Source organism: Enhydra lutris, unplaced genomic scaffold, assembly GCF_002288905.1.
Source record: "Enhydra lutris kenyoni isolate GAN:26980312 unplaced genomic scaffold, ASM228890v2 scaffoldscaffold26, whole genome shotgun sequence".
NCBI classification, from domain to species: domain Eukaryota; kingdom Metazoa; phylum Chordata; class Mammalia; order Carnivora; family Mustelidae; genus Enhydra; species Enhydra lutris.
The window spans coordinates 3,504,809-3,529,219 of NW_019154110.1; the positions used below are offsets into that span (position 1 = coordinate 3,504,809).

Here is a 24,411-nt window from a genome sequence, read left to right on the forward strand (position 1 = left end):
GAGAATGGACTAACAAACTGTAGTATATTCATATAATGGAATACTATTCAGAAAAAAAAGCAAATTGTTGGTATATATAACAACGTGTAAGAATCTCAAAAAAAGTATGCTGAGTCAAAGAAGCCTTATGCAAACGTGTACATACAAATGAGTCCATAAATATGGATTATATGGATTAGAAGGGATAAAACATATCTATAGTGGAAAACAACCAGAAGAATGGTTGTCCTAGTAATTTGGTGATGGGGAATGCATAAGAAAGAGGCATGAGGGAACTTTGTGTTCTGTATCTTAATAGGGGTATTGGATGCACAAGTTACGCTTTGCCAAAACTCAGTGAATGTACACTTAAAAATTGTGTGTTTTTTTGTGTGTAATTTTACCTTAAAGGAAAAAAAAACTGTTAACATATATCAAACTCTAATTAAAGATACACATGCTGAAGTGTTTAAGGAGTAATAATGTATTGATGTCTGCAGTTTCTTTTGAAATGTATCAAAAATAAGAGAAATAGAAGGAAGGACAGAGGGATAAAGAGATGAATAAATAGATACTTTTTGAAGTGTAGTAAAATGTTACTCCTCTGCTCAGCAGGGAGCCTGCTTCCCTTCCTCTCTCTCTGCCTGCTTCTCTGCCTACTTGTGATCTTTGTCTGTCAAATAAATAAATAAAATCTAAAAGAAAAAAGGGAGATTTTTCTAGGAGATGAGTATATAGGTGCTCACTGTAAAATACTTTGAGCTTTTCTATATGTCTGAAAAAATTTTTAAAAATTTTTGAGAGAGAGAGAGAGAGAGAGAACAAGCGAGCACATGAGTGAGGGGAGGGGCTGAGGGAGAGATTGAGCAGACTGTGCGGACCCTGGCAGGGGGCTCAATCTCACAACCCTGAAATCATGACCTGAGCCAAAAACAAGAGTCAAATGCTTAACCAACTAAGCCACCCAGGTGCCCCTGATATTTTTCATAATAGAATATAGGAGGGGGGTGCACCTGGGTGGCTCAGTTGGTTAAGTGTCTGCCTTTGGCTCAGGTCAGGATCCCAGGGTCCTAGGCTTGAGCCCCACATGCGGCTCCCTGCTTTCTCCCTCTCCCTCTGCTATTCCCCCTGCTTGTGCTCTCAGGCTCTCTCTATCTCTCTGTCAAATAAATAAATAACATCTTAAAAACAACAACAACAACAATGTTGGAGGGAAGAGGAGGGCATGGCCAGACTGAAAGGACTCCCAGTCGGTCAAATCTGGGACAATAGGAACATTAAAATAAATAGTGATAGTGTTGGATCACAGCCTATTGGGTAAGATAGGAAACCATGAATACATATTGTTATAATAAATGAACAAAAAGTTTGGCAAGAAAGGGAATGATTCTGGGGGGCCTGGCTGGTTCAGTCGGTAGAGCATTCAACTTGATCTTGGGGTTTAAGTTCAAGCACCTGGTGCAGGGACTTAAAAATACTTAAAAAATTTTTTTAAATTTACTTAAAAATAAAATCTTGGGGCGCCTGGGTGGCTCAGTGGGTTAAGCCGCTGCCTTCGGCTCAGGTCGTGATCTCAGGGTCCTGGGATCGAGCCCCGCGTCGGGCTCTCTGCTCAGCAGGGAGCCTGCTTCCTCCTCTCTCTCTCTGCCTGCCTCTCTGCCTGCTTGTGATCTCTCTCTGTCAAATAAATAAATAAAATCTTTAAAAAAAATAAAATAAAATAAAATAAAATCTTAAAAAAGGGGGATATTTCTGTGGTTTCAAAGTACAACCACAAAAAACTTGTTAATTACAAAGGGAAAAAATAATTTTTAAATGGTAGGGACTGACAGATACTATTTAAAAAAAAAATTCCAGTGTAGTTAACATAGTTATATTAGTTTCAGGTGTAAAATATAGTGATTCAACAATTCAGTATGTTACTCAGGGCTTGTCAAGATAAGTGTACTCTTTAATCCCTTTCACCTATTTCCCCCAACCCCTCACCCACCTCCCCTCTGCTAACCATCCATTTGTTCTCCAGAGTCAAGAATCTGTTTTTTTATTCATTTCTCCCCTACCCCTTTGTTTTGTTTCTTAAATGCCACAGATGAATGAAATCATATGGTATTTGTCTTTCTCTGGCTGGCCTATTTCACTTAGCATAATACTCTCTAGGTCCACCCATGTTGTTGCAAATGGCAAGATTCCATTCTTTTTTATGTCCATTGTATGTATATGTGTGTGTATATATATCCCATCTTCTTTATCCATCCATCTATCAGTGGACATTTGGGTTGCTTCCATAGTTTGGCTATTGTAAATGATGCTGTAATAAGCATAAGGGTGCATATATCTTTTTGAACTAGTGTTTTTGTATTATTTGGGTAAATACCCAGCAAAGTGATCATCGATCATAGGGTAGTTCTATTTTTCATTTTTTGAGGAGCCTCCACAGATATCATGTTATTATCATGGCACTTCTGCTAAGATTCAATGAGAAAATACAGCGTCACTTACATGATATTTCTGCTAAAAGTGAATAATCTGAATTTAATCATGAGGAAATGTTAGACCAAGCTAAAAGGACATACTAAAAACAACCAGCCTATAATCTTCAAAAATGTCAAAGTCATGGCAATCAAGGAAAGGCTGAGGAGTTTCTTAGAGATTCCTTGTTCCAGAGTGAAAAAACAGCAGTTTCTTTGTCCAGTTTTCAGTTTCTTAAAAAAAAAAAAACATGTGAGTTTTTCAATGAGATTTTCTAAATAAACATGGTTCTTAAATGTTCAAGCTCTCTGGAATTTGGTGACAAAATGCATCACCAAAATGTTATAACTTTAAGAAAGTTAAATGTCCTACTTAAATGGAAACTTACATAGGGGTGTCTGGGTGGCTCAGTTGGTTAGGCATCTAACTCTTGATTTTAGCTCAGGTCTTGATCTCAGGTCAGGAGTTCAAGACCCATGCTATGCTGAGGGTAGAGCCTACTTAAAAAAATAAAACTTATATATTGAGGCATATCTAATAGAAAATTAAAAGTTGTATATATCCAACAAATGTTAATAGCTATTCCTTGGGAAATAATGGGGAAAGAGTTATTTATTCCATTAAATTCTACAGTAGAGGCAGATCATATGTTTTACAGCTTTTATATGCAATATTTCTTCTCAGAAGATTAGGCTGTATTAGGAATAAAAAGGGAAAATTGCTGGCTAAAAGTTTCAAGTTGCCCCTTTCATATAAAAAATTGCATTTTGAGGATACCAGCAGAAACATTTATAGAAATTTCTAATTCTGTGGATTTATCCTATTTCTCCAATTTTTATTCAATTTTTAATCCTTGACACTGAAATAGATAAGAAGGATAGAGCAAAACAAAACAAAACAAAACCAACAAAGAGCTATTTGAAGATTTGCTGACCAGTTATTAGCTAATGTTTGAATTTAGAATTTTCTTCCTTTTCTAAGGAAGCTAAATCTGCCTTTCTTCTTCCATATGGTTATCAGCTCAGCAATCATCTCCTCAGGCCAGGTGGCTACCAATATGTGTTCAGAGAGAATCATTTTGTATAAGCCTACCCTTGGAGAGAATAATTTGTTCTTCCTGCTTGCAGAAATTTATTTTTGGCAGCAGATTCTGCCTCCTCATTACCTTCCTCCTTCTCATCTACTGGGATTAACCCATTACATTTTATGCTTTCTACCCCTATTGCTGTAGTTCAGTCATACGTATTGGAATTTCCTTATAATATCATCCTCAGGTTTCTTAAATTCTAGAAATCATCATTTCTAACTCCTTCCTTTTACAAATGAGGACACCTGGATCTGTTGAGGTTCAGTAGCTTGCTTTTGGTCATGTGACCACTAAAATTTTCTTTTTTTTTACTTATTTATTTGAGGCAGAGGAAGAGGGAAAGGCCTACTCCCCGCTGAGTGGGGCGCCTGATGTGGGGCTCCATCCAAGGACCCTAGGATCATGATCTGAGCCAAAGGCAGATGCTTAGACAACTGAGCCACCCAGAAACCGCTGGCCATGTGACCATTAAGTGAAAGATCCAGCATTGGAACCCAGCTCTCTTGAGCATTGTGTAGTGTTCTTTCCTCTATAGAACATGGTTCTGTATTATGAAATTTGCCTTCCTTTTAAGTGGAAACCACCTCACTGTGCCCTTTGAAGCTTCATTCTTTGGATGTAGTCTAAGACAAGTAGTGTAGTATAATGTAAAGTTTGGAGAAGACATAGTGAATGAAGAACACATGACAATTGATATGCTTAGGTACACTTGAAGGTCAGTGAATACAGCAACTTTGAAAGGTTTGAAGAACTTAACTAACTCTGATCATTCTCTTCTGTCATTCACTGTATACTTTAAGAATTGGAAATCTAGTATGTAAAAGTCACCAGATAAATCTTTAAACCCAGTGGAAGCAAAATGGTTTTTTTTTTTCATTAAGAAAAAAAGTCATTGAGGATAATTAAGTGGTTAAATTGTTAAATTCAGGAGAAACTTACAAACCAGCCCTACTTGAGAGGTAAAACAGACTTTGTACAGGCAAAGAGATACAATAAGAAGAGAAAATATGCAGAAGTGAGGAAATTTTGGGATTTTTTTTTAAACCTTAAGAGTGAGGGTAATTAGGTACACAGAGGGGATCTAAAAATGGAGAATTAAGGTCTTGGGAAAAGCACCGTATGATACATTCCACTCCTGATAGTTCTGTTTTCTACACTTCCCATTAGCAATGCGTGAAGGTTCTACCTTCTTTACATCCTTGACAACACTTAAGATTTTTCTATTTTTAAAAATTTTTATTTGTTTTTTAAATTTCTTTTCAGTGTTCCAGCATTCATTGTTTATGCACTACACCCAGTGCGCCATGCAATACGTGCCCTCCATAATATCCACCACCAGGCTCACCCCCCCTCCCGCCCCTCACCCCTCCAAAATTGTTTTTGGATTGTTTTTCAGAGTCTCTCATGGTTCATCTCCCCTTCCAATAAAATTATAACCATACAACATAAGCAACAAAAGCAAAAGTAAATAAGTGGGAATACCTGAAGCTAAAAGGTTTCTGCACAACAAAAGAGGCAAAAAACAAAATGAAAAGGAAACCTGCAGAATAAGAGGAAATACTTGCAAATCATATATCTGATAAGGGATTAATCAAAATATATAAGGAACTCATACAACTAGACAGAAAAAAAAAGGAATTAAAAAATGGGCAAACAAACAGAATAGATGTATTTCCAAAGACATGCAGATGACCAAAAGGTGCATGAAAAGATACTCAACAGCACTAACAATTAGAGAAATGCAAATCAAAACCACAATGAAATATCATGTCACACCTGTCAGAATGGCTAGTGTCGAAAACACAAGAGATAACAAGCGTTGGCAAGGATGTAGAGAAAAGGGAACCCTTGTGCACTGTTGGTGGGAATGTAAATTGGTATAACCACTAGGAAAAAACATTATGGAGGTTCCTCAAAACATTAAAAATAGAATTGCCATATTATCTAGCAATTCCACTTCTGAGTATCTAATGGAAAGAAATGAAATCACTATCTCGAAGAGGTATCTGTACCATCTTGTTCATAGCAGAATTATTCATGATAGTCAAGATATGAAAAAACCCAAGTGTCCATCAATGAATGAATGGATAAAGAAAATGTGATTCCTACACACACACACACACACACATACACACACAGGAATATCATTCCATCATGAAAAAGATGGAGTGCTGCCATGAATGGATCTTGAAGCCATTATGCTGAGTGAAATCAGAGAGAGAAAGACAAATATTATATGATATTATTAACATATTGAATCTAAAAAAGCCAAACTTGGGAGTATAAAATGGTGGTTCTTAGGGGCTGGAGGTGGGGGAGATGGGAGAATGCTGGTCAAAGGGTATAAACATCTTTTTTAAAAAAGGTTTTTAAAAATTTATTTGAGAGAGAGAGCGTGCATGCAAGGAGGGGGAGAGGCAAAGGGAGAGGGAAAGAATCTCAAGCCGACTCCACACTGAGTGCAGTGCCCAACCTGGAGCTCACTCCTATGACAATGAGATCACGACCTGAGCAAAAACCAAGAGCTGGATGTTTAACTGACTGAGCCAGGCAGGTGTCCCAAAGGGCATAAACTTTTATTAAAAGATGAATATGTTCTGTGGATCTAATATACAGCATGGTGATTATACTGTATTATATACTTAAAAGTTGCTAAGAGAGTAGATCTTAAACGTTCTCAGTACAAAAAAGAAATGGTAATCGTGAAGTGACAGAGGTGTTAATGCCACGGCGGTAATCATTTTGCAGTATATAAAGGTATCAAGTCAACACACTGTACACCTTAAACTTACACAATGTTCTATGTTAGTTATATCTCAATAAAGCTGAAAAAAAAAGATAGCCATACTAATAGGTGTAAAGTGGTGTCTTGTGGTTTCAGAACCAGAGTTTTAACTGTATATGTCATAGTACTGGAAAATTTGAAGCCAAGTTGTTGCCACAGCTTTAATAAGAAAATCCTTATCTTTTTACCTTTCTTCATAGATTCTTTTTCCATACCCTCCTTGTATGTGTACAAGACTTCATCAACTTCCTTCAGATCCAGGAAGCCTGAGCCATCATTGTCCCACTTCTGAAACACAGCTTCTAGGAGAAGTTCCCATCGGGCTCTGGAAGCATTTTGTCTAGCCTAGAATAGAAACAGGATAACAGCAATGTCCACAACTATGGAAAGAATCTAGATGTCCATCAATAGATGAATGGATAAAGAAGATGTGGTATATATATATAATGGAAAACTGTGCAACCATCAAAAAACCTAAATCTTGCCATTTGCAATGACATGGATGGAACTAGAAGGTATTATGCTGGGCGAAATCAATCAGAGAAAGACCATTATCATATGATCTCTCTGATATGAGGAATTTGAGAGGCAGGGTGAGGGGTTGTGGGAAGTAGGGAGGGAAAAAATGAAACAAGATGGGATAGGGAGGGAGACAAACCATCAGAGACTCTTAATCTCACAGAACAAACAGGGTTGCTGCGGGGTGGGGTGCTAGGGATAGGGTGCCTGCGTTATGGACATTGGGGAGGGTATGTGCTGTGATGAGTGCTGTGAAATGTGTAAGCCTGATGATTCACAGACCTGTACCCCTGAGGCAAATAATACATTATATGTTAATTAAAAAAAAAGAAACAGGATAACAAAGCACAGGACACACTCTCCATCGTGCAAGCCGCCATCCTATGGTTATTCCCTCAAAAGTGCTGCACTATTTCTAAAAACAGCTTTATAAAAAAAGCTGGGACTAAACATGATAGAATGGGAAATTGAAGCATTTAATTTTTTTTAGAAGATTTTCTTTATTTGAGAGAGGAGAGAACGTGAGGAAGGGGGAGAGAGAGAGAGAGAGAGAGAGAGAGCGAGCAGGAGCAGGAGGAGCAGCAGAGGGAGAGGAAGAAGCAGACTCCCCCACCCAACAGGGATCCTGATCCCTGATTGAGCAGGGCTCCATCCCAGGAGCCTGAAATCATAACCTGAGCCAAAGGCAAATGTAAAGCATTTAACTTGAATCCTCTAAATACCGTTTCTCTGTTTCACTCCTAGAACAAAAACACAAAACACAATAAAACAAAAAACAGGCATTCTCTGCATTGGACTAAAGCACATTAACTTAGGAAAGGGGTTACAGTCCTTAAGAATCTTTGATTCATTCCTCTCCACTCCCTTGCTGGTCGTTCAGGAATGTGATAAACATACGGCATGCTCTACCTGGCTTCTCGGTGGGATATGCAGGGTGAAGGCAGTGTTCAAACAATGAAAAATGACTATGTTCAAAAATTATTTTTTGTAATTTATAATTTATAATTTAGCATCAATCTAACTTGACATTGATTTTATTTACCTTTCAGATTTTTTTACCAGATTAATTATATCAGTCAGATAGTAACTAAATTATTATCCAGATAGATTTAATTGCTAAAAGAAAGCGAATATATAGCATTTGGTTAAATGGGGGAATTGCAACTGAGGAGGCAAAAGGGATATGAACTCTAGAATTAGGTTGAGAAGACTCATAAGGCTGCTGAGATGAGTGAATATGCCTGGTAATGTAAGCTACATATTTCATATAAGGGCACATAAGTTGTTTATATCAGCTAATGTGTATGCACCTATCACTCAACTACGTAGTAAGTTCTTAGGAATATGTATCACCTGGATTCACATGAATAAAAAATACATGTACAAATCACAATTGTGCCCCTAGGTATGTGCATTAGTAAATGAATTCACACAGCACTGTGCATACAAATGCATTTTTTGCATATACACATATCTGCTCCTCAGAATCTGCTCTTCAAGCTTCAGAGGAGGAAAAAGAAAACTGCAATAAAAGATCTCCTGCCACCAGTGATCATGTTATTATTAGGGGAATGAATTCTCTGCAGTGTGATCTCGGAACATTTGACCATAAAATTAAATACTTAATGGCTATGCTCATTGAAATAAAGCAATTGGCTTGATCATAAACTTTTTTTTAAACAAACTTTATTTCTTTTTTATGTAGACTTCACACCCCTTGTGGAGCACAATGCAGGGCTTGAATGCACGACCCTGAGATCAAGACCTGAGTTGAAATCAAGAGTCAGATGCTCAATCAGTTGAGCCACCAACGACCTCTTGGTTATAAATTTTTAAAGGACCACATTAGGAGCAACTGAGGTTGAGAGCTTTATTAATAATATGACCCCACCTGTTTTATTGATAAACAATATTACTCACCTGTTCTAAGCCACTTATTTTCTCTTCTTTTGTTTCAACATAGCCTCTCTTAAAAAAGGATGTGAGGGTCTCACTGACACTCAAGGGGGTATCTTCACCAACAAATGTCTCCAGAAGTTGCACAAACTGGAGCAGATTTAAGGAAACTCCATTGAAAGCACTTCTACCTTTTATGTCCTTGTAAGACTGAATACTTCTGATAATTGAGTGCAGGTCTATAAAGCAGGAAACATACACAAAACAGTAAAGTGGACAATTTCTTAAAGCTTAGAGGAAAATACACAAATACTTATTGTAATAAACACTGCTACTCTTTTCCTGTCAGAAACCCATGCTCCCTTCATTAGGAAAACATCTTTTCTCCTGTCAGCTTATATTTTTATTTTCATTTCACGTGTATCAATAGTTCATTTTTATTGCTGAGTAATATTCCATTTATAAATATACCACAGTTTTTTAATTTATTCTCTTACTGATAGATACCTGGAATGATAGATACCTGAATGTTTCCAGAAAGTTCAGGCTATTATGGATATACCTGGTTTACATATTCTTACATATGTTTTGTTGTTGTCATTGTAAACATGCTTTTAACTCTATTGGATAAATAACTGGGGTTGGAAATTCTGGATCATGGGTAAATATGTGTTTGGTTTTACAATAAACACACAGATATTTTCTGAAGTAACTGTAACATTTTAAACTCCCACCACCAATTCCGAAAACTTCCAGTTTCTCCACAATCTTGCCAAGAGTCAGTGTTGTCGGTCTTTTTCATTTTAGCCATTTGGGTCATATGTAGTGGTTTCTCATCATAATGTTAGTCTGTTTTTCATGATGACTAATGACATTGCACACTTCTTCATGTGTTCATTGCTCATTCTTGTATGTTTTATTTGCGAAGCATCTATTAACATGTTCTACTAATTTATACTATGTTGTTTTTATTTTTATTTTTGAGTTGTTGAAGATCTTAATATTTTCTGGATACCAGTCCTTTGTCAGATACAAATTTTACAAATAGTCCAAGTATTTTTTCCATATCTGTGGTTTATATACATACTTCTTTAATGACATGTTTTAATAAACAAAAGTTTTATTTGACGACATCTAGTTTGTCACCTTATTCTTTACGGTATTTTTTTTTTTAATGTTTCAAGTTTCTATTTAAATTCCAGTTAGTTAAGATACAGTGTGATAATAGTTTCAGGTGTACAATATAGTGATTCGGTACTTCCATACATCACCCTGTGCTCACCACAAGTGCCCTCTTTAACCCCCATCACCTGTTAACCACCCCATCTCTGCTCTGTTAACCATCAGTTTGTTCTCTATAATTTAGAGTCTGTTCCTCTCTCTCTTTCTCATTTCTTCTCCTTTGTTTATTTTGTTTCTTGAATTCCACATATGAGTGAAATTATATATTAGTCTTTTCCTGACTTACTTCACTTAGCATAATATATATTAGCTCCATTCACTTTGTTGCAAAGGACAGGATTTCATGCTTTTTTATGATGGAGTAATATTCCGTGATATATATTTTATATATCTTTGTAATATATATATATTTTATGTAATACATTATATGTAATGAATATTATATGTAATTTTATATATTATATGTATATATTATATGTAATATATATTATATGTAATTATGTGTGTATATATATATTACAACCTCTTTTCTTTTTTTTTTTAAGATTTTATTTATTTATTTGAGAGACATAGATCACAAGTAGGCAGAGAAAGGCAGGCAGAGAGAGAGGCGGGGAAGCAGGCTCCCCACTGAGCAGAAAGCCCGATGTGGGGCTCGATCCCAGGAGCCTGGGATCATGACCTGAGCCGAAGGCAGCGGCTTTAACCCACTGAACCACCCAGATGCCCCCTCTTTTCCTTTTTTTAAAGAGACCTTATTTATTTGAGAGAGAGCGGGAACTCAAGTTGGGGGAGGGGCAGTGGGCGAGGCAGAGACAGGCAGACTCCCCGCTGAGCAGGGGGCCAGATATGGGGTTCTATCTCAGGACACTTAACCGACTGATACACCCAGGCACCCCTACACTACACCCAGATACCTTACACCCTTACACTACATTTTCCTTATCGATTCATCAGTCGATGGACATTTGGGCTGTTCCCATAATTTGGCTATTATTGTTAATGCTGCTATAAACATTGAGGTGCATGTATCCCTTTGAATTAGTATTTTTGAATTCTTTGAGTAAATACCCAGTAGTGCAGTTGCCAGATGGTAGGGTAGTTCTATTTTTAACTCTTTGAGGAGCCTCCATACTGTGCTCCACAGTGGCTGTACCAGTTTGCATTCCTACCAACAGTGTAAGAAGGTTCCCCTTTCCCTGTATCCTCACCAACACCTGGTATGTCCTGTGTTGTTAATTGTAGCCATTCTGACAGGTGTGTCGTGGTATTTCACTGTAGTTTTGATTTGTATTTCCCTGATGAGGAGTGACGTTGAGCATCCTTTCCTGTCTCTGTTAGCCATTTGTATGTCTTCTTTGGAGAAATGTCTATTCATGTCTTCTGCCCATTTCTTAACTGGGTTATTTGCAGGGGGTGGGTAGTGAGTTTGATAAGTTCCTTATAGATTTAGATGAATCCGGTGGCACTGAGCATCCCCCACCTTTGCTACAAGACCATGTGATATAGGTCTGGCCCCACCTTTGCTACAAGACCATGTGATATAGGTCTGGCCATAAGACAGCAATGTAATCCCCTATATGTAGAGAGAATGAGCCCCAGAACTTTTGGGGGAACTACTGGGGACCAATCACTCTTTTAGTATTCTGATTCCTGAACATAGGATATAGACTTAGCAACACCCTTATGGACATCTCTACCACAACATGGAGAAAATGACCTGAAACTGAAAGTTACATAGAGAGGTACAGGGTTGAGAGGCAGAGACAGTGTCTCATTGCTATTATTGAGCCCTTGTATTCATTTGTGCCTGAAGCCAGCTGTGGTCTGGATTTGACAGTTAAATAAATCTATAGATACTACTGCAACCTCTCCCCCAAAGAGTATTGACTAATATATTTATCTCGAAGCTCAATCTTATTATACAAAGCATATTTCACAAAATATCAGCCCAGAGACTTATGTTTGATTTATTCACCGATTCAATCATTCATGCCCTCATGCCTTCCATATGAGATATGACTTGATCTAAAAATAATCACACATGCAGTTTTTCAAAATGGTAAAGCAAAACTGAAATAAAGACGTAAGACCAAGAGAAGAAGAACATGAACTAGCAGGCTACAGGAGCTTGACCAATGCCGTGCATTTTTACCAAAATATTTTGAGGATAGAAAGTTTGTTATTTGACCAAGGCTTAAATGAGAAAAAATTTGCAGATAGGAAGAAAATAATCCTAATATAAATAGTTCTACTACTTGTTGATGAAAGGTAAAATGATAAAAGAACATTGCAGTAAAATATGAGCTCTTGTTGGAACAATCATTGTTAAATACGTGGTTTATCTCAGAGCTAAAAGCTACTCTTTGCTCTCTCTGTTAAGTCGGTCTTTCTTTATAAGTCTTCAAAAACGAGATAGATTCAAACCAGTCTCACATATTGAGTTATGAAACTACCAGGGAGAGGAATCGCTGGAATGATTTCTATTGAGTTCTAATATCCGAGACCTGATTCCCTTTGTGTACCTGGATCATAGCTTCAAAAGAGTTATAGGGCCATGTGACGGTAAAAACAAATTGTATCCTAATGCATACATTTTAAAGCAGAAAAGCACATGCCTACAGGTACACTACCACCAAAAACATTCATCTTGTATATGTTTAGATCCATCAGCTCAGGGACAAAATAATGCAAAGATCCCCCTGCCATTGTGTCTTAGCTAAGTTCAGTCTTTATCATGGAGCACCACAGTAAATTAAATTCATCAGTTGGACTGCCGTCTAGTTTTCCTAGTTTGGTTGCTAGCCCGTACCTGTGAACCTGGAGTCACTGAGGAGTAAGTGTGCCTGTTCCTCATCTTCACATTTGATATTATTCATCTTCCAGTTACAAGTCGAAAGTTCACCTACAAAATATACATTCCATAACATAGACAATTTAATTTCACTTTCATAATGTCTTTGTTCTAGAGTATAAATGAAACGGGAATTAAATGAGGAGTCACCTGACCATGACTTTCCTTCTATTTTTTGGGATTTATGACAGGATGGATCTTTCTGATTTTCCTTTTTTGTAGTTTCTAAAAGGTACAAAAGAAAGTGGCTATAATGAACTGGAATTTAAATAAAAACTTGAAAGAAAAAAAAAGAAAACGGCTATAAATTGGATATTATATATTCTATGATACAGTCCTAAATTAATGAATGAGAAATATGCCTTGCATACAGAACACCAAAAACATTCTGTCAGATTATTTCCCATCTATGTTATGTCACATTCAACCACAAAGATATCACTTAATAACTTACTTGTTGAGAGCAGCTCTATGATGAAAGCTCAAATATGACCACTCAGCATGAGGGCTACATTTCCTAAACTCTGTCACAGCTAGATGTCACCAAATGCCTAAATTCTGACCAATGTGATGTGTGGGCAAGTGATGTAATGCCTATCTCTTCTCCTTCCTCCTTACCCTCTTTTTTTTTTTTTTTAAGATTTTATTTCCTTATTTAACAGAGAGAGAGAGAGAGAGAGAGAGAGAGCGAGCACAAGTAGGCAGAGCAGCAGGCAGAGGAAGAGGGAGAAGCAGACTCCCCTGCTGAGTAATGAGCTCAATGCGGGGTTCGATCCCAGGACCATGAGATCATGACCTGAGCCGAAGGTAGATCCTTAACTGACTGAGCCACTCAGGTGCCCCTTCTCCTTACCTTCTGCTCTGAATCTGGATGTGGTAGTGAGCCATCCAGGACTACGTGGTTAGAGGAGACACAAGATAGAACTTGAGCCTCTGCTGATTTCAGGGGACTGAGCTATCATATTAGTTTTAACTTTTATATCAGAAGGAAAGAAACTCCTACATTGTTTAGACATTTCTATTTTGTTTTGGTTTTATTTTTTTAGACACTGTCATTTTGTTTGTTTGCTTGTTTTAAAGATTTTATTTATTTATTGGAGAGAGGGAGAGAGAGAGAGAGCCCATGAGCGGGGGTAGAGGCCTAGGGAGAGGGAGAAGCAGACTCCCCACTGAGCTGGCAGCCTGGAGTGGGACTCAATCCCAGTACCTGGAGATCATGACCTGAGCCAAAGGCAGAGGCTTAACCATCTGAGCCACCCTAGACACTGTCATTTTGGATCACTGTTACACTTAACAAAATTAAGTCCTTACTAATAATATCTGATTGAATAGAATGTCACAATTTTTCTAGATAGTATGTAAGGAGAGCCAAAAATTAACAGCCCAATTTTATGAAGAACCAAACATAATGCTGAAAAACGAGATGTTTCCAATTAGTCACTGATAATGTAGAATCTAGAACATAGGTTACTCATGACTTAGGACTTTTGAATAAGGATTTTCTTTGGGACTGTGGGACTTTAAAATTAAAGAGCAGATAAAGCTTCTGGAATGTTGCAATGGCATGATTGACAGGGTTTGGGGGCTATGTCTTTCCTGTACATGTGAACTCTTTCAGAACAGCTGAGGTTAGAGGATGAGCAGGAGTTTGGTTTTGAGCCACAGAGTTTCAGATACCCGCCACACACGCCTCTGCCCTATTTCACTACACATTCTTTTCTGCGAAACACATTCAGTGGTTGAGTGTTAAGTACTGTGGTTGAAAGAAAGGACCTGCTCGCCACCATCCACCCTCCTTCTCTCTCCGTGTGAGTCTCACAACAGCAGGGGCCATAGGCAGGAAGGTTGTCTCTGGTTCCTCTCACCAGGGAAATTACTTGGTGACCTGGTGGACTTTTTACAGCCTGGTTTCTCTGATAAAATAAAGTTGCTATAGGCACCTCCCCCCCCAAATTAAGTTAAACTAAATTAAAGACATTTATGCTTAACTGAGGTCTTAAGTGGTATTGAGACTGGCTCTCTAAGAAGTTAGAATTTTTCAACAAAAAGGCATACATTGGCATAGGCCATTCAAAGGAAAAGTCTTCTGCAGAATAAATATTTGAAATGCAGGAGTTTTCTGTCTTAAATATAACTTTCAGAAACTTCTCTAGAACATACATCTTATATAACTGAAAAATGCAAGATCCATTTTATAGTTGAAGTTAAAGACATTTTTAAAAGCGGCTTCTAGGGGTGCCTGGATGGCTCAGTGAGTTAAGCCTCTGTCTTCAGCCTAGGTCATGATCTCAGGGTCCTGGGATTGAGCCCCACATCAGGCTCTCTGTTCAACAGGGAGCCTCCTCCCCACCCCCCCCGCCGCCTGCTTCTCTGCCTACTGGTGACCTCTCTATCAAATAAACAAATAAAATCTTAAAAAAAAAAGCAGCTCTAATATGAGACACCATACTTAAAATGAAAGGGCTTCTGGGGCCCCCAGGTGGCTCAGTCAGTTGAGAGACTGATTCTTGTTTTTGGCTCAAGTCATGATCTCAGGGTCCTGGGATTGGGCCCTGCATCAGGCTCTGTGCTCAGCACAGAGTTTGCTTGTCCCTGTCCCTCTGTTCCTCTTCCTGCCTTCTCTCTGTCTCTCTCTCAAATAAATAAATAAATAAAGTCTTAAAAAAAACAAAAAAACAAAACCGAAAACCGAAACCGATAGGGCTTCTACTGCCTTTTCGGGAGTCTAGTGAAATTTTTTATATGTAACATCACCAGATGGCTTCCTTATGAATGGGCTTCCTGTGCAAAAGGAATTCTAGTTAATTGACAATAGAAACATTCTGGTTTGCATTTAATTGACTGTTCAAGGCCTAGACACATGTTGCAGAGCAACATATTTAAGGTCTGAATGATCTGGTATGCCAGAAAAGATCCTAACTGAAATGAGTATTTTCTGAAAAGACTTTTAACAATCACTCCACAAAACATGGAGCTGATGTCATAGGTGAACTGAGTTACTACCTGACAGACGATATCTTCTTCTTGATGTCGGGACTTCCTCTTGCAGTTCAGGATTCACAAACAGTCCTTCATATATTTTCTCCTGAGTCCTCTCTTCCTGCGGGGAGATTTTAGTGTGCTCATAGGAAGTAGTCTCCCTAGATATATTACTTTCTCTGAAGGTACTCCCTCTTTCTGATTGTGAAGCTGAACCCTGTTGTCTTTCTGGAGTTCCCCCTCTGGGTGGTTCTTGTTCTGCAGTTGACCCTTTGTGTGATCCTTGCCCTGCTACTGACTCTCTGTGTGATCCTGGTTCTGAGGTTGACCCTTCCTCTTGCCCTTGTGCTGATACTGATTCTCTGTGGAGTCCTCGTTCTGTAGCTGATTCCATGTTGACTCCTTGTTCTGACACTCGTTCTGGTGGCCCTTGTTCTATTACTGAGTCACCATGTGGTCTTTGTTCTATTATTAACTCTCTACTTGATCCTTGTTCTGGAGTTGACCCCGTATGGGTTTCTTGTTCTGTTACTGATTTTCTGTACAGTTCTTTTTCTCTACTTGACTCTCCGTCTTGTTCTTGTCCTTCAGTTGAAACTCTGCTTGGTTCTTGTTCTGCAGTCACCCTTCTCTGCTGTTCTGGCAGTGTTGACTCACTGTGTTCATCATGTTTCTGTTGATCTTCTCGAGTTTCGAATGATTTTCTTTGGATTTTGCTGGCATGTTTTTCAGAAAGTAATGCATTCATCTCTAAGAGAACTTTGTCAAAGTCTTCATAAATATGTTTCTGATTATCCATGTCTCCCCAGAACTCAGACAAATCTATCTCTTCAAATTCAATGAATGGCCCTAATGCAGAAAAAAAATTTTCCTTAAATAATTGATGTTAGAATGAAGGATCAGAACTAGTAAATTAATGCAAAACAGTGTTGATCATCATAATTGTAACATGGGCCTATTGATTTAAATAAATAACAGTTACCTTTCCCTACAACACAATAAAAGCAAAAAGATATTCTAGGCAACATAAAAGATGCTCACTACTGTAAGTTAGAAATTATCCCTTCCTAAAAGGTGTGGCTTTGGAAATAAGCATGATTCTTCCTTTTCTAGTTGGAGAGTTGCTTAGACTGCCAAAACAGTAGAATTTAACCACTACTTTTGGTCCTCCAACAATAAGCCTAGTATAGGGATGAGGAAGAGGACACATGTCTTCCACTTCAAATACTTTTTTCAGTATCTACAGTATCAAAATAAAAGCAAGTCTCTGTCACTCACTGGGCTATGCTTTCCTGATATTCATTCCCCCCCTTCCTTATTCTCTCCCTTTCTTTCTTCTTTATTCCTCAATTCTTTTCCTCCCAACTTATGTGAACACCTGTTTCAGAATTCTAAGGAAAGATTGGATGGCATTCACCAGAATCCACTCAAACAATAAAACAACAACAAAAACAAAGCAATTCTGGTGTCCAGGACTACTCTGTATCACCCCCAGATTTTTAAGTATCCAACTATTTTCACAGAGAACTAAAATATTGACATTTTTTGGAAAACCCATCCATTCAAAGACTTTCTCTTCAAAACATAAAAATGGGGCACCTGGTGGCTCAGTTGTTTAAACATCTGGCTCTTGATTTTGGCTCAGCTCATGATCTCAGAGTTTTGAGATCAAGTGCCACATTAGGCTCTGTGCTGGATATGGAGCCTGCTTAAGATTTTCTTTCTCCCCCTCTCCCTTTGCCCCTCCCCCCTTCCTCCCTCTCAAAAGAAAAAATAAATAAAAATAAAAACAAAACCCATAATCCTACTTGTTTTGGTAGTAATGTAAAAAAGATTCTTTACTGTGTAATTTCAGTAAAGCCAGACAAGAAAAAATGCTTGGGAGAAGGAAACATTTTTCTCAGAAATTTTAGAATTCTGAGTTGGACATTAAAACTGGACTTACCATTACCAACTTAATTTCCAAAACATTCAGATTGCCACTCGAGCACCTCTTCATTTGAATGAACTTAAAATTGAGTTCTAACTTGACCACTTTTAGTATTGGACTATAGTGAAAAAGACATCTAGTTGTGATGAAGAGTGAATCTTGTGGGGAATGAACAGTTAGATTAGCTATCATGATCTAAGGGAGATGTCCTGTGAAGGGATTCCATGGGAATACAATGACTTTTTATCAGATGAGTATACTATGTCATTCTAGCTTGAGCATCTCCTTCTGAATGGCACTTACATTGTCTTGGGTTTCGCAGCAAACTTCTAAGCATTTTTGAACTTTGGTCATAGAATGTTTCCAGCAAGACCAATGTCCTCTGCCGATCCAAAAACCCTACCTAAGCAGAAAGTTAGCAGTTAGTTGATACAGGAGATTAGAGATTTTTATGTAAATGAATACGGTTTAGTGACGCTTTTATCATCGCCACCGGTACCATCATTATGTAAATAAAAGCTGCAGAGTCAAAAATTAGGAGAGCTATACCTTGCCTTTAGGCTTATTCTCTACTTCCCCATCCTGTGACATGTGTAAATGCCCTGCACTTAATAGATGCTTAACAATAGTCATTGACTTAATTGCTAAAGCCAATGTATAATGCTCAGTTCTTATCCAAGTAGACCTGAGTACGGCACTTAACCACTCCTAACTTGTTCTTTTTTGCGTCATTTCTGAGAAACGTTTTAACTACAGAAAAATAGAGAAAATGATAAAACTAACACTTGTGTTCCCAACACCCAGAAATGATGATTGTTACTATTTTGGGTATGTACTTTAAAAACATATAATTGATATCATAGTACAATATGTACTTCTTAAATTTCCTTTTGTTTACTCAACATTGAGATCAACTCATATATGTGAAGAGATATATTTTGTTCCTTTTTTGCTGCTTGTTCTGTAATTAAAATTTTTTTTTTAGATTTATTTATTTATTGGAAAGGAAGGAGCAAAGGGAGAGGGAGAGAATCCTCAAACAGACTCCCTGCCCAGTATGCAGCATTGTCCTAGGACCCTGAGATCATGACCGGAGTGGAAATCAAGAGTTGTCTGCTTCACCAACTGAGCCACCCAGGTACCCTCAAAACACTGTAATTTTTAAAAAAATTTTTTATAAACATATAATGTATTATTAGTCCCAGGGGTACAGGTCTGTGAATCGCCAGGTTTACACACTTCACAGCACTCACCATAGCACTTACCCTCCCCAATGTCCATAAAAAACACTGTAAACTTTTTTAAAGTTCCTTTATTGATGGGCATTTAGATTATTTCCAGTGTTTAGATACTAAAATAATGCTGCAGTGGATATACTTATACACATTCCTTGCATACATGTATGAACATTTCTGTGGTTAAGTAATTAAAAGTGTTCATTTTTATCATGTTCAGTTAGCCGGCATATAGGATATCATTTATTTGTCAGAGATAGAGAGAGAAAGGGAGAGCACAAGCAGAGGGAGCAGCAGGCAGAGGGAGAAGCAGGGTCCCAGCTGAGCAGGGAGTCTGATGCGGGACTCAATCCCAGGACTCCAGGAACATGACCTGAGCCAAAGGCAGATGCCCAACCAACTGAGCCACACAGGCATCCTTACTATGAACATTTTCAGCTTTAGTAGTTATTGCCAAATTGTTCCACAAAATACCTATACTTCTCACCATTATTGAATGAGAATATCATTTCTCCATATCATGCCAATACTTGATACTATTACAGTTCATGATTTTTTCCAATCTGATAGGTTAAAAATAGTATCTAGTTATTTTAACTTTCATTTCCCTGATAATTAGTGAGATTAAATATATCTTCATATATTTACTGTGTATTTATGTTTCCTCATCTATGGAAGGCTTTTTTTTATGTCCTTTTCCTTTCTTCTGTTGTGAAGAGTTGTCTATTTCTTATCAATTTGTAAATGTTTTTGAGAGAGAGAGAGCATGAGAGGAGAGAGGTCAGTGGGAGAAGCAGACTCCCTGCCCAGCAGGGAGCCTGATGTGGGACTCCATCCCAGGACTCCAGGATCATGACCTGAGCCAAAGGCAGTCGCGTAATCAACTGAGCCACCCAGGTGCTCCAATTTGTAAATTTTTGATAATGATCATTCTGTTATCTATATAGCAAATACTCTTTCCCAGTTTAATCTCTTCTTTTTTCATTTAACTTTTGGTGAGTTTAACTAGATCAATGTTTTTAATTTTGTGGTAGCCAAATATATCGATTATTTCTTGAATGGTTTATGCTTACTAGAGGTATTCTCTAAGAAATATTGCCTATACCAAGGTCAAAAGTCATCCTCTATACTCTATATGTGTTCTAAAACTTTTATAATTTTGTTTTCCACATTCAGGTCTTTGATTAGATAGGACATATTTTTGCACATTATTTTTTTTTTTAAAGATTTTATTTATTTATTTGTCAGAGAGAGAGAGAGGGAGAGAGAGCAAGCACAGGCAGACAGAATGGCAGGCAGAGGCAGAGGGAGAAGCAGGCTCCCCGATGAGCAAGGAGCCCGATGCGGGACTCGATCCCAGGACGCTGGGATCATGACCTGAGCCGAAGGCAGCTGCCTAACCAACTGAGCCACCCAGGCGTCCCATATTTTTGCACATTATTGAGGCTCTAACCTAATTTTAATTTTTTCCCAATTGTCCCAACTTAGCATTTATTGATTAGTCTCTTATCACTGAATTATTTGCTACCTGTGCTATGCACTAAATCCTCACATACTCATAAATCTGATGCCAGGCCAAATATTGTTAATATAACTTTATTTCTAAAAAAAAGAGGGAAATCGGGGCAGCTGAGTGGCTCAGTTGGTTAAGCATCTAAGTCTTGATTTCAGCTCAGGTCATGATCTCAGGGTCATGGGATTAAATCCCATGACTGGCTCCATGCTCAGTGGATTTTCTCCCTCTTCCTCTGCTTATTTTCTCTAAATAAATAAATAAATAAACCATTAAAAAAAAAAAACGAGGGAAATCCTTCTCAACTTGTTCTTCTTATAATTGTTTTTGCTATATTTGGACCTTCATTTCCATAGAGGTTTTAAAAAGGAAATCTTTTGAAAAAATACAACATACATTCAGAAAAGTATACAGATAATAAGCAAATGGTTTTTGTCACAGTATAATCACACGCGGGAGCTGTTTCTCAAAGGAGAATAGTCAACATTAGTAGAGGGCATGATTTTGTTCTAAAAGTCAAGGAATCTACTCTGTAATTCTTCTACTGCAACTTGCCATAACATTTTAATTTGCCCCATACCCTTCAAATACCGTCAGATCGTCTAGGTAATAAGGTACAAGGCAAAGAAGAGTTTTTGCAGCCTACAAAGTCTACAAAGACTTTTCTTGCTCTGGGACTTAACTCTTGCAACTGACAGCTCAATTAATGTGTAAGAGCAGCACATGAGAGTAAAGTTGTTCCTAAAATAGGTCCAATAAGGTCCAATAAGCATTGTGCCTCTTGGTGACGTGTGGCACATTTGCCTCGTATTTTGAGATATTCTATTATGCTTCAGACTACTAGACTGCTAAAACTTTTACCAAGATGGTAATCCCGGATACTACATGGCTTTTATCTTTCCCTTGGACACATATGGGTTGTACCAAGGCATCTAAAGCTTCTTCATGCTCAGCAGGTCCAATCACCATGATGGAAATCATTGAGGTAGTAGATCTGATGTTCTGTGGGATGTCTGCATAGTAGATTATAATAGAAAGAAAGAGGGCTGCCTTAGTGCTATGGTGAGGCATAAAAGTATAGTGCTGACAGGTGAAGTCAGACTTCTGTCTGTCCTTGTAAAGTGCTCTGGAGAAAATAGTATTTGAAAATCCAATAGTTGTGAATGAGGGGGCTGTGTCAATGTGGTTCAATAAAGATTCTGCATGGTGAGTAACAACTGCAAATGGAGTCATAGTAACCTACAAACATTTTTTTAAGCTCTTCCTTCTGCATAGGCAAAAGAGCAGAATCAGACAAGAATGAATCAGGTACTTTTTCTGAATCCTTCACATCATCCATGTATTTTTATATCTAATTTCTGTGGAATTGTTCTGTTTTTGTTTTATTTATCTATGTATTCATGTATGCTTGTATGTATGTATGTATGTATCTATGTATGTAGTTATATTTTCCGTTCTGGCAGACAGAGAAAGTTCAGGAGTTTCTATTTGGTCCTTCCTACCGTGATAGCCCTCAGCCCCCAATTTGTAAGGATGCTGTTAGTTGCTGACTAGGTCTATTCCAATTACACATTCAGGAACCAGAAATGAACATAGCTAAGGTCACAGATTAATTGGGGACCAAAATACTATTTATCACTTGATATCTATAAATTCTGCTTTTAACCATTGGTCCACTGGGGCATTTTGAGATTCTAGGAATTAGTATTAACTTGGAGTCAGTGTCTGGTAATCTCAGAAAGTCTGGGACATCTCCCTCATTCCAATATATTTCACTCTAGTAAATGGCTACAGGACTTTTGAGGAACACTTGGAGTAAGATCTACTGTATTTGCTTGAGGCAGTCTTGTAGGATTCTTCTTCAAGAGACCCAGCCTCTTACTCTACATCAAAGAATTCTAGGTGTGTAAATTGGCTTAAGTCAGGAAACTGGATAAGAAGCTAAGATTCTCCATTGAAGTGTCTCAACTGTTTCTGGCCCCATAGTTAGAGCTTTTCTATAAAAAACTCTAGCAACAATTTAGTAGATATCCTATCTATTTAACCTCAGTGGAAATCATGATCACCACAGAAAATCCATGTGGGTTAAAATTTTCAGATAGTCACTTTAATTCTTGCTGTTCATTGTGGTAATTCTAATTATATATTCAGTAAGTAGGTAAATAACTGTGGTGTGAGTCCTAGACAAAATGAGCCCATTATAATATGGGCTTTGACCTTGGGCAGCAAACCAAAATACCATTTATCTATGGTATTGATGAGCACTGATTTTGACCAGTAGACCTTGTTTCTGGCAATTATACACCATGTCTTCTATCACTCTGGAATCCCATAAGAATCCTAAAATTTTAATGGCAGTATCTACTACCATCATCTTCAGCCTACAGAGGACAGCTACCAAAGACGCTAATGCTCCCTTCATTGACGTATTTCTCAAGAAAGTGTCATCTGGCCCCTTTGGGAGGATATGGTAAAGGTGCATAATAGGCAGGTTACATAAGAGAAATCAACTTCAGCAACCTTATAAGCCTTTGGATTTCTTCCTCTATAGCATGCCAAGAAGATTCTGGCATCTCAATCTCATTTAATATAGGCCTTATTTGGGTCAAAGTTTCAGTTTACCTACCAAGGGAACTGTTAAAACCATTCTCAGATACTAAAAATATTACAGCTAAGTAAATTTTCTAAGTATAACAGTATTGACAGGTTTGAGCCAATCCAAACTTACATCCATCTTTCTTAGTCTAAAAGTTTTGTACTCAATCCCCACACATATCCTCCAGGTTTTCGTTGTTATAAATGAGCAAAAAAACTTTCTATTCTCTTGGAGTACCAACAGTAACTTCTTAGTCCAGATTGACTTGTCCTGATGGGACATGCTGAGATCTGACTCCAATTTTGGGTCTAAAGGCAATGAATGTTGTACAGGTGGACCTTAAGGAAAATAGACATACCCTGTAAGCTAATTGCCTTAAGTGAAGTTATTATAGAGACTCTAAGTGAAGAAAAGCTAATATTCTCAAATAGGAGAGGGATTGCTTCTGCTGCCAAGGGAGGCTTAGAGAGATTTGTAGCTCAAGTCTTAGCTTCCATCCAATGTAAACATTCTAAGTCTCAGGGTCTCTCTGTTTTTCAAGAGGCATGTTAACTTTCACATAACAGACTTGGCAGCTGTATGAATTCAACTTACATTTTAATCCTGTCACATTAAATTTGTGGGCTGATTTTTCATCCACATCTGTCCTGAATCTACAAGAAATAGATTCCTTCAAAGTCATCATGAAATTTTCTTGTTTTCTGACTGCAACTTGAGCTCAGAATGTAAAGCCCTGAGCTTGTTTTTTACTTTCTACAACCTCTCCAATGCAGTGAAATGAAGTCCATTCACTGAGAGCCCTTATAGTCAACAGTTACTGTGATTATGGTTAAATGCAGCAGCCACTTGTTCCCTTAAAGCCCTTCCTTCAAAAGGCACTCCATCCTAAACAACCACAGAGATAATTTTTAAAACTTTTTCACTGAGGAATAATAGATATGTAATAAGGTGGGGGCATTTGGATGGCTCAGTTGGTTAAGCATCTGACTCTTGATCTCAGCTCAGACCTTTGATCTCAGGCTCTGTGCTGGGCATGGAACATTATTTATTTTTTTAAATTTTTTTAGATTTTATTTATTTATTTGACAAAGAGAAAGAGAATACAAGCTGGTGGACCAGGAGGGAGAGGGCAAGAGAAAGCAGGCTCCCCACAGAGCAGGGAGCCTGATGGGGGGCTCAATTTTAGGACCCTGGGATCATGACCTGAGCCAAAGGCAGCTGCTTAACTGACTGAGCCACCCAGGTGCCCATGGAGTATACTTTTATTTATTTATTTATTTATTTATTTATTTATTTATTTATTTATTTATTTGACAGAGAGAGAGAGAGAGAGAGAGAGATCACAAGTAGGCAGAGAGGCAGGCAGAGAGAGGAGGAAGCGGGCTCA

The 24,411-nt window shown here is 37.9% G+C and overlaps 1 protein-coding gene across 1 annotated transcript in view; it reads right to left on the reverse strand.

Moving 5' to 3' along the window:
* The window catches only part of LOC111151718 (EF-hand calcium binding domain 5), a 119,408-nt gene that overhangs the window by 36,699 nt on the left and 58,298 nt on the right, over positions 1–24,411 (reverse strand). Inside the window, exons 9-14 of the mRNA XM_022509880.1 lie at positions 17,984–18,083; positions 15,775–16,599; positions 12,922–12,996; positions 12,730–12,822; positions 8,760–8,974; positions 6,509–6,665 (exon numbers count right to left, since the gene is read on the reverse strand). Of these exons, the coding sequence (XP_022365588.1) occupies positions 6,509–6,665; positions 8,760–8,974; positions 12,730–12,822; positions 12,922–12,996; positions 15,775–16,599; positions 17,984–18,083 (1,465 nt within the window). The remainder of the gene's footprint in view (positions 1–6,508; positions 6,666–8,759; positions 8,975–12,729; positions 12,823–12,921; positions 12,997–15,774; positions 16,600–17,983; positions 18,084–24,411) is intronic.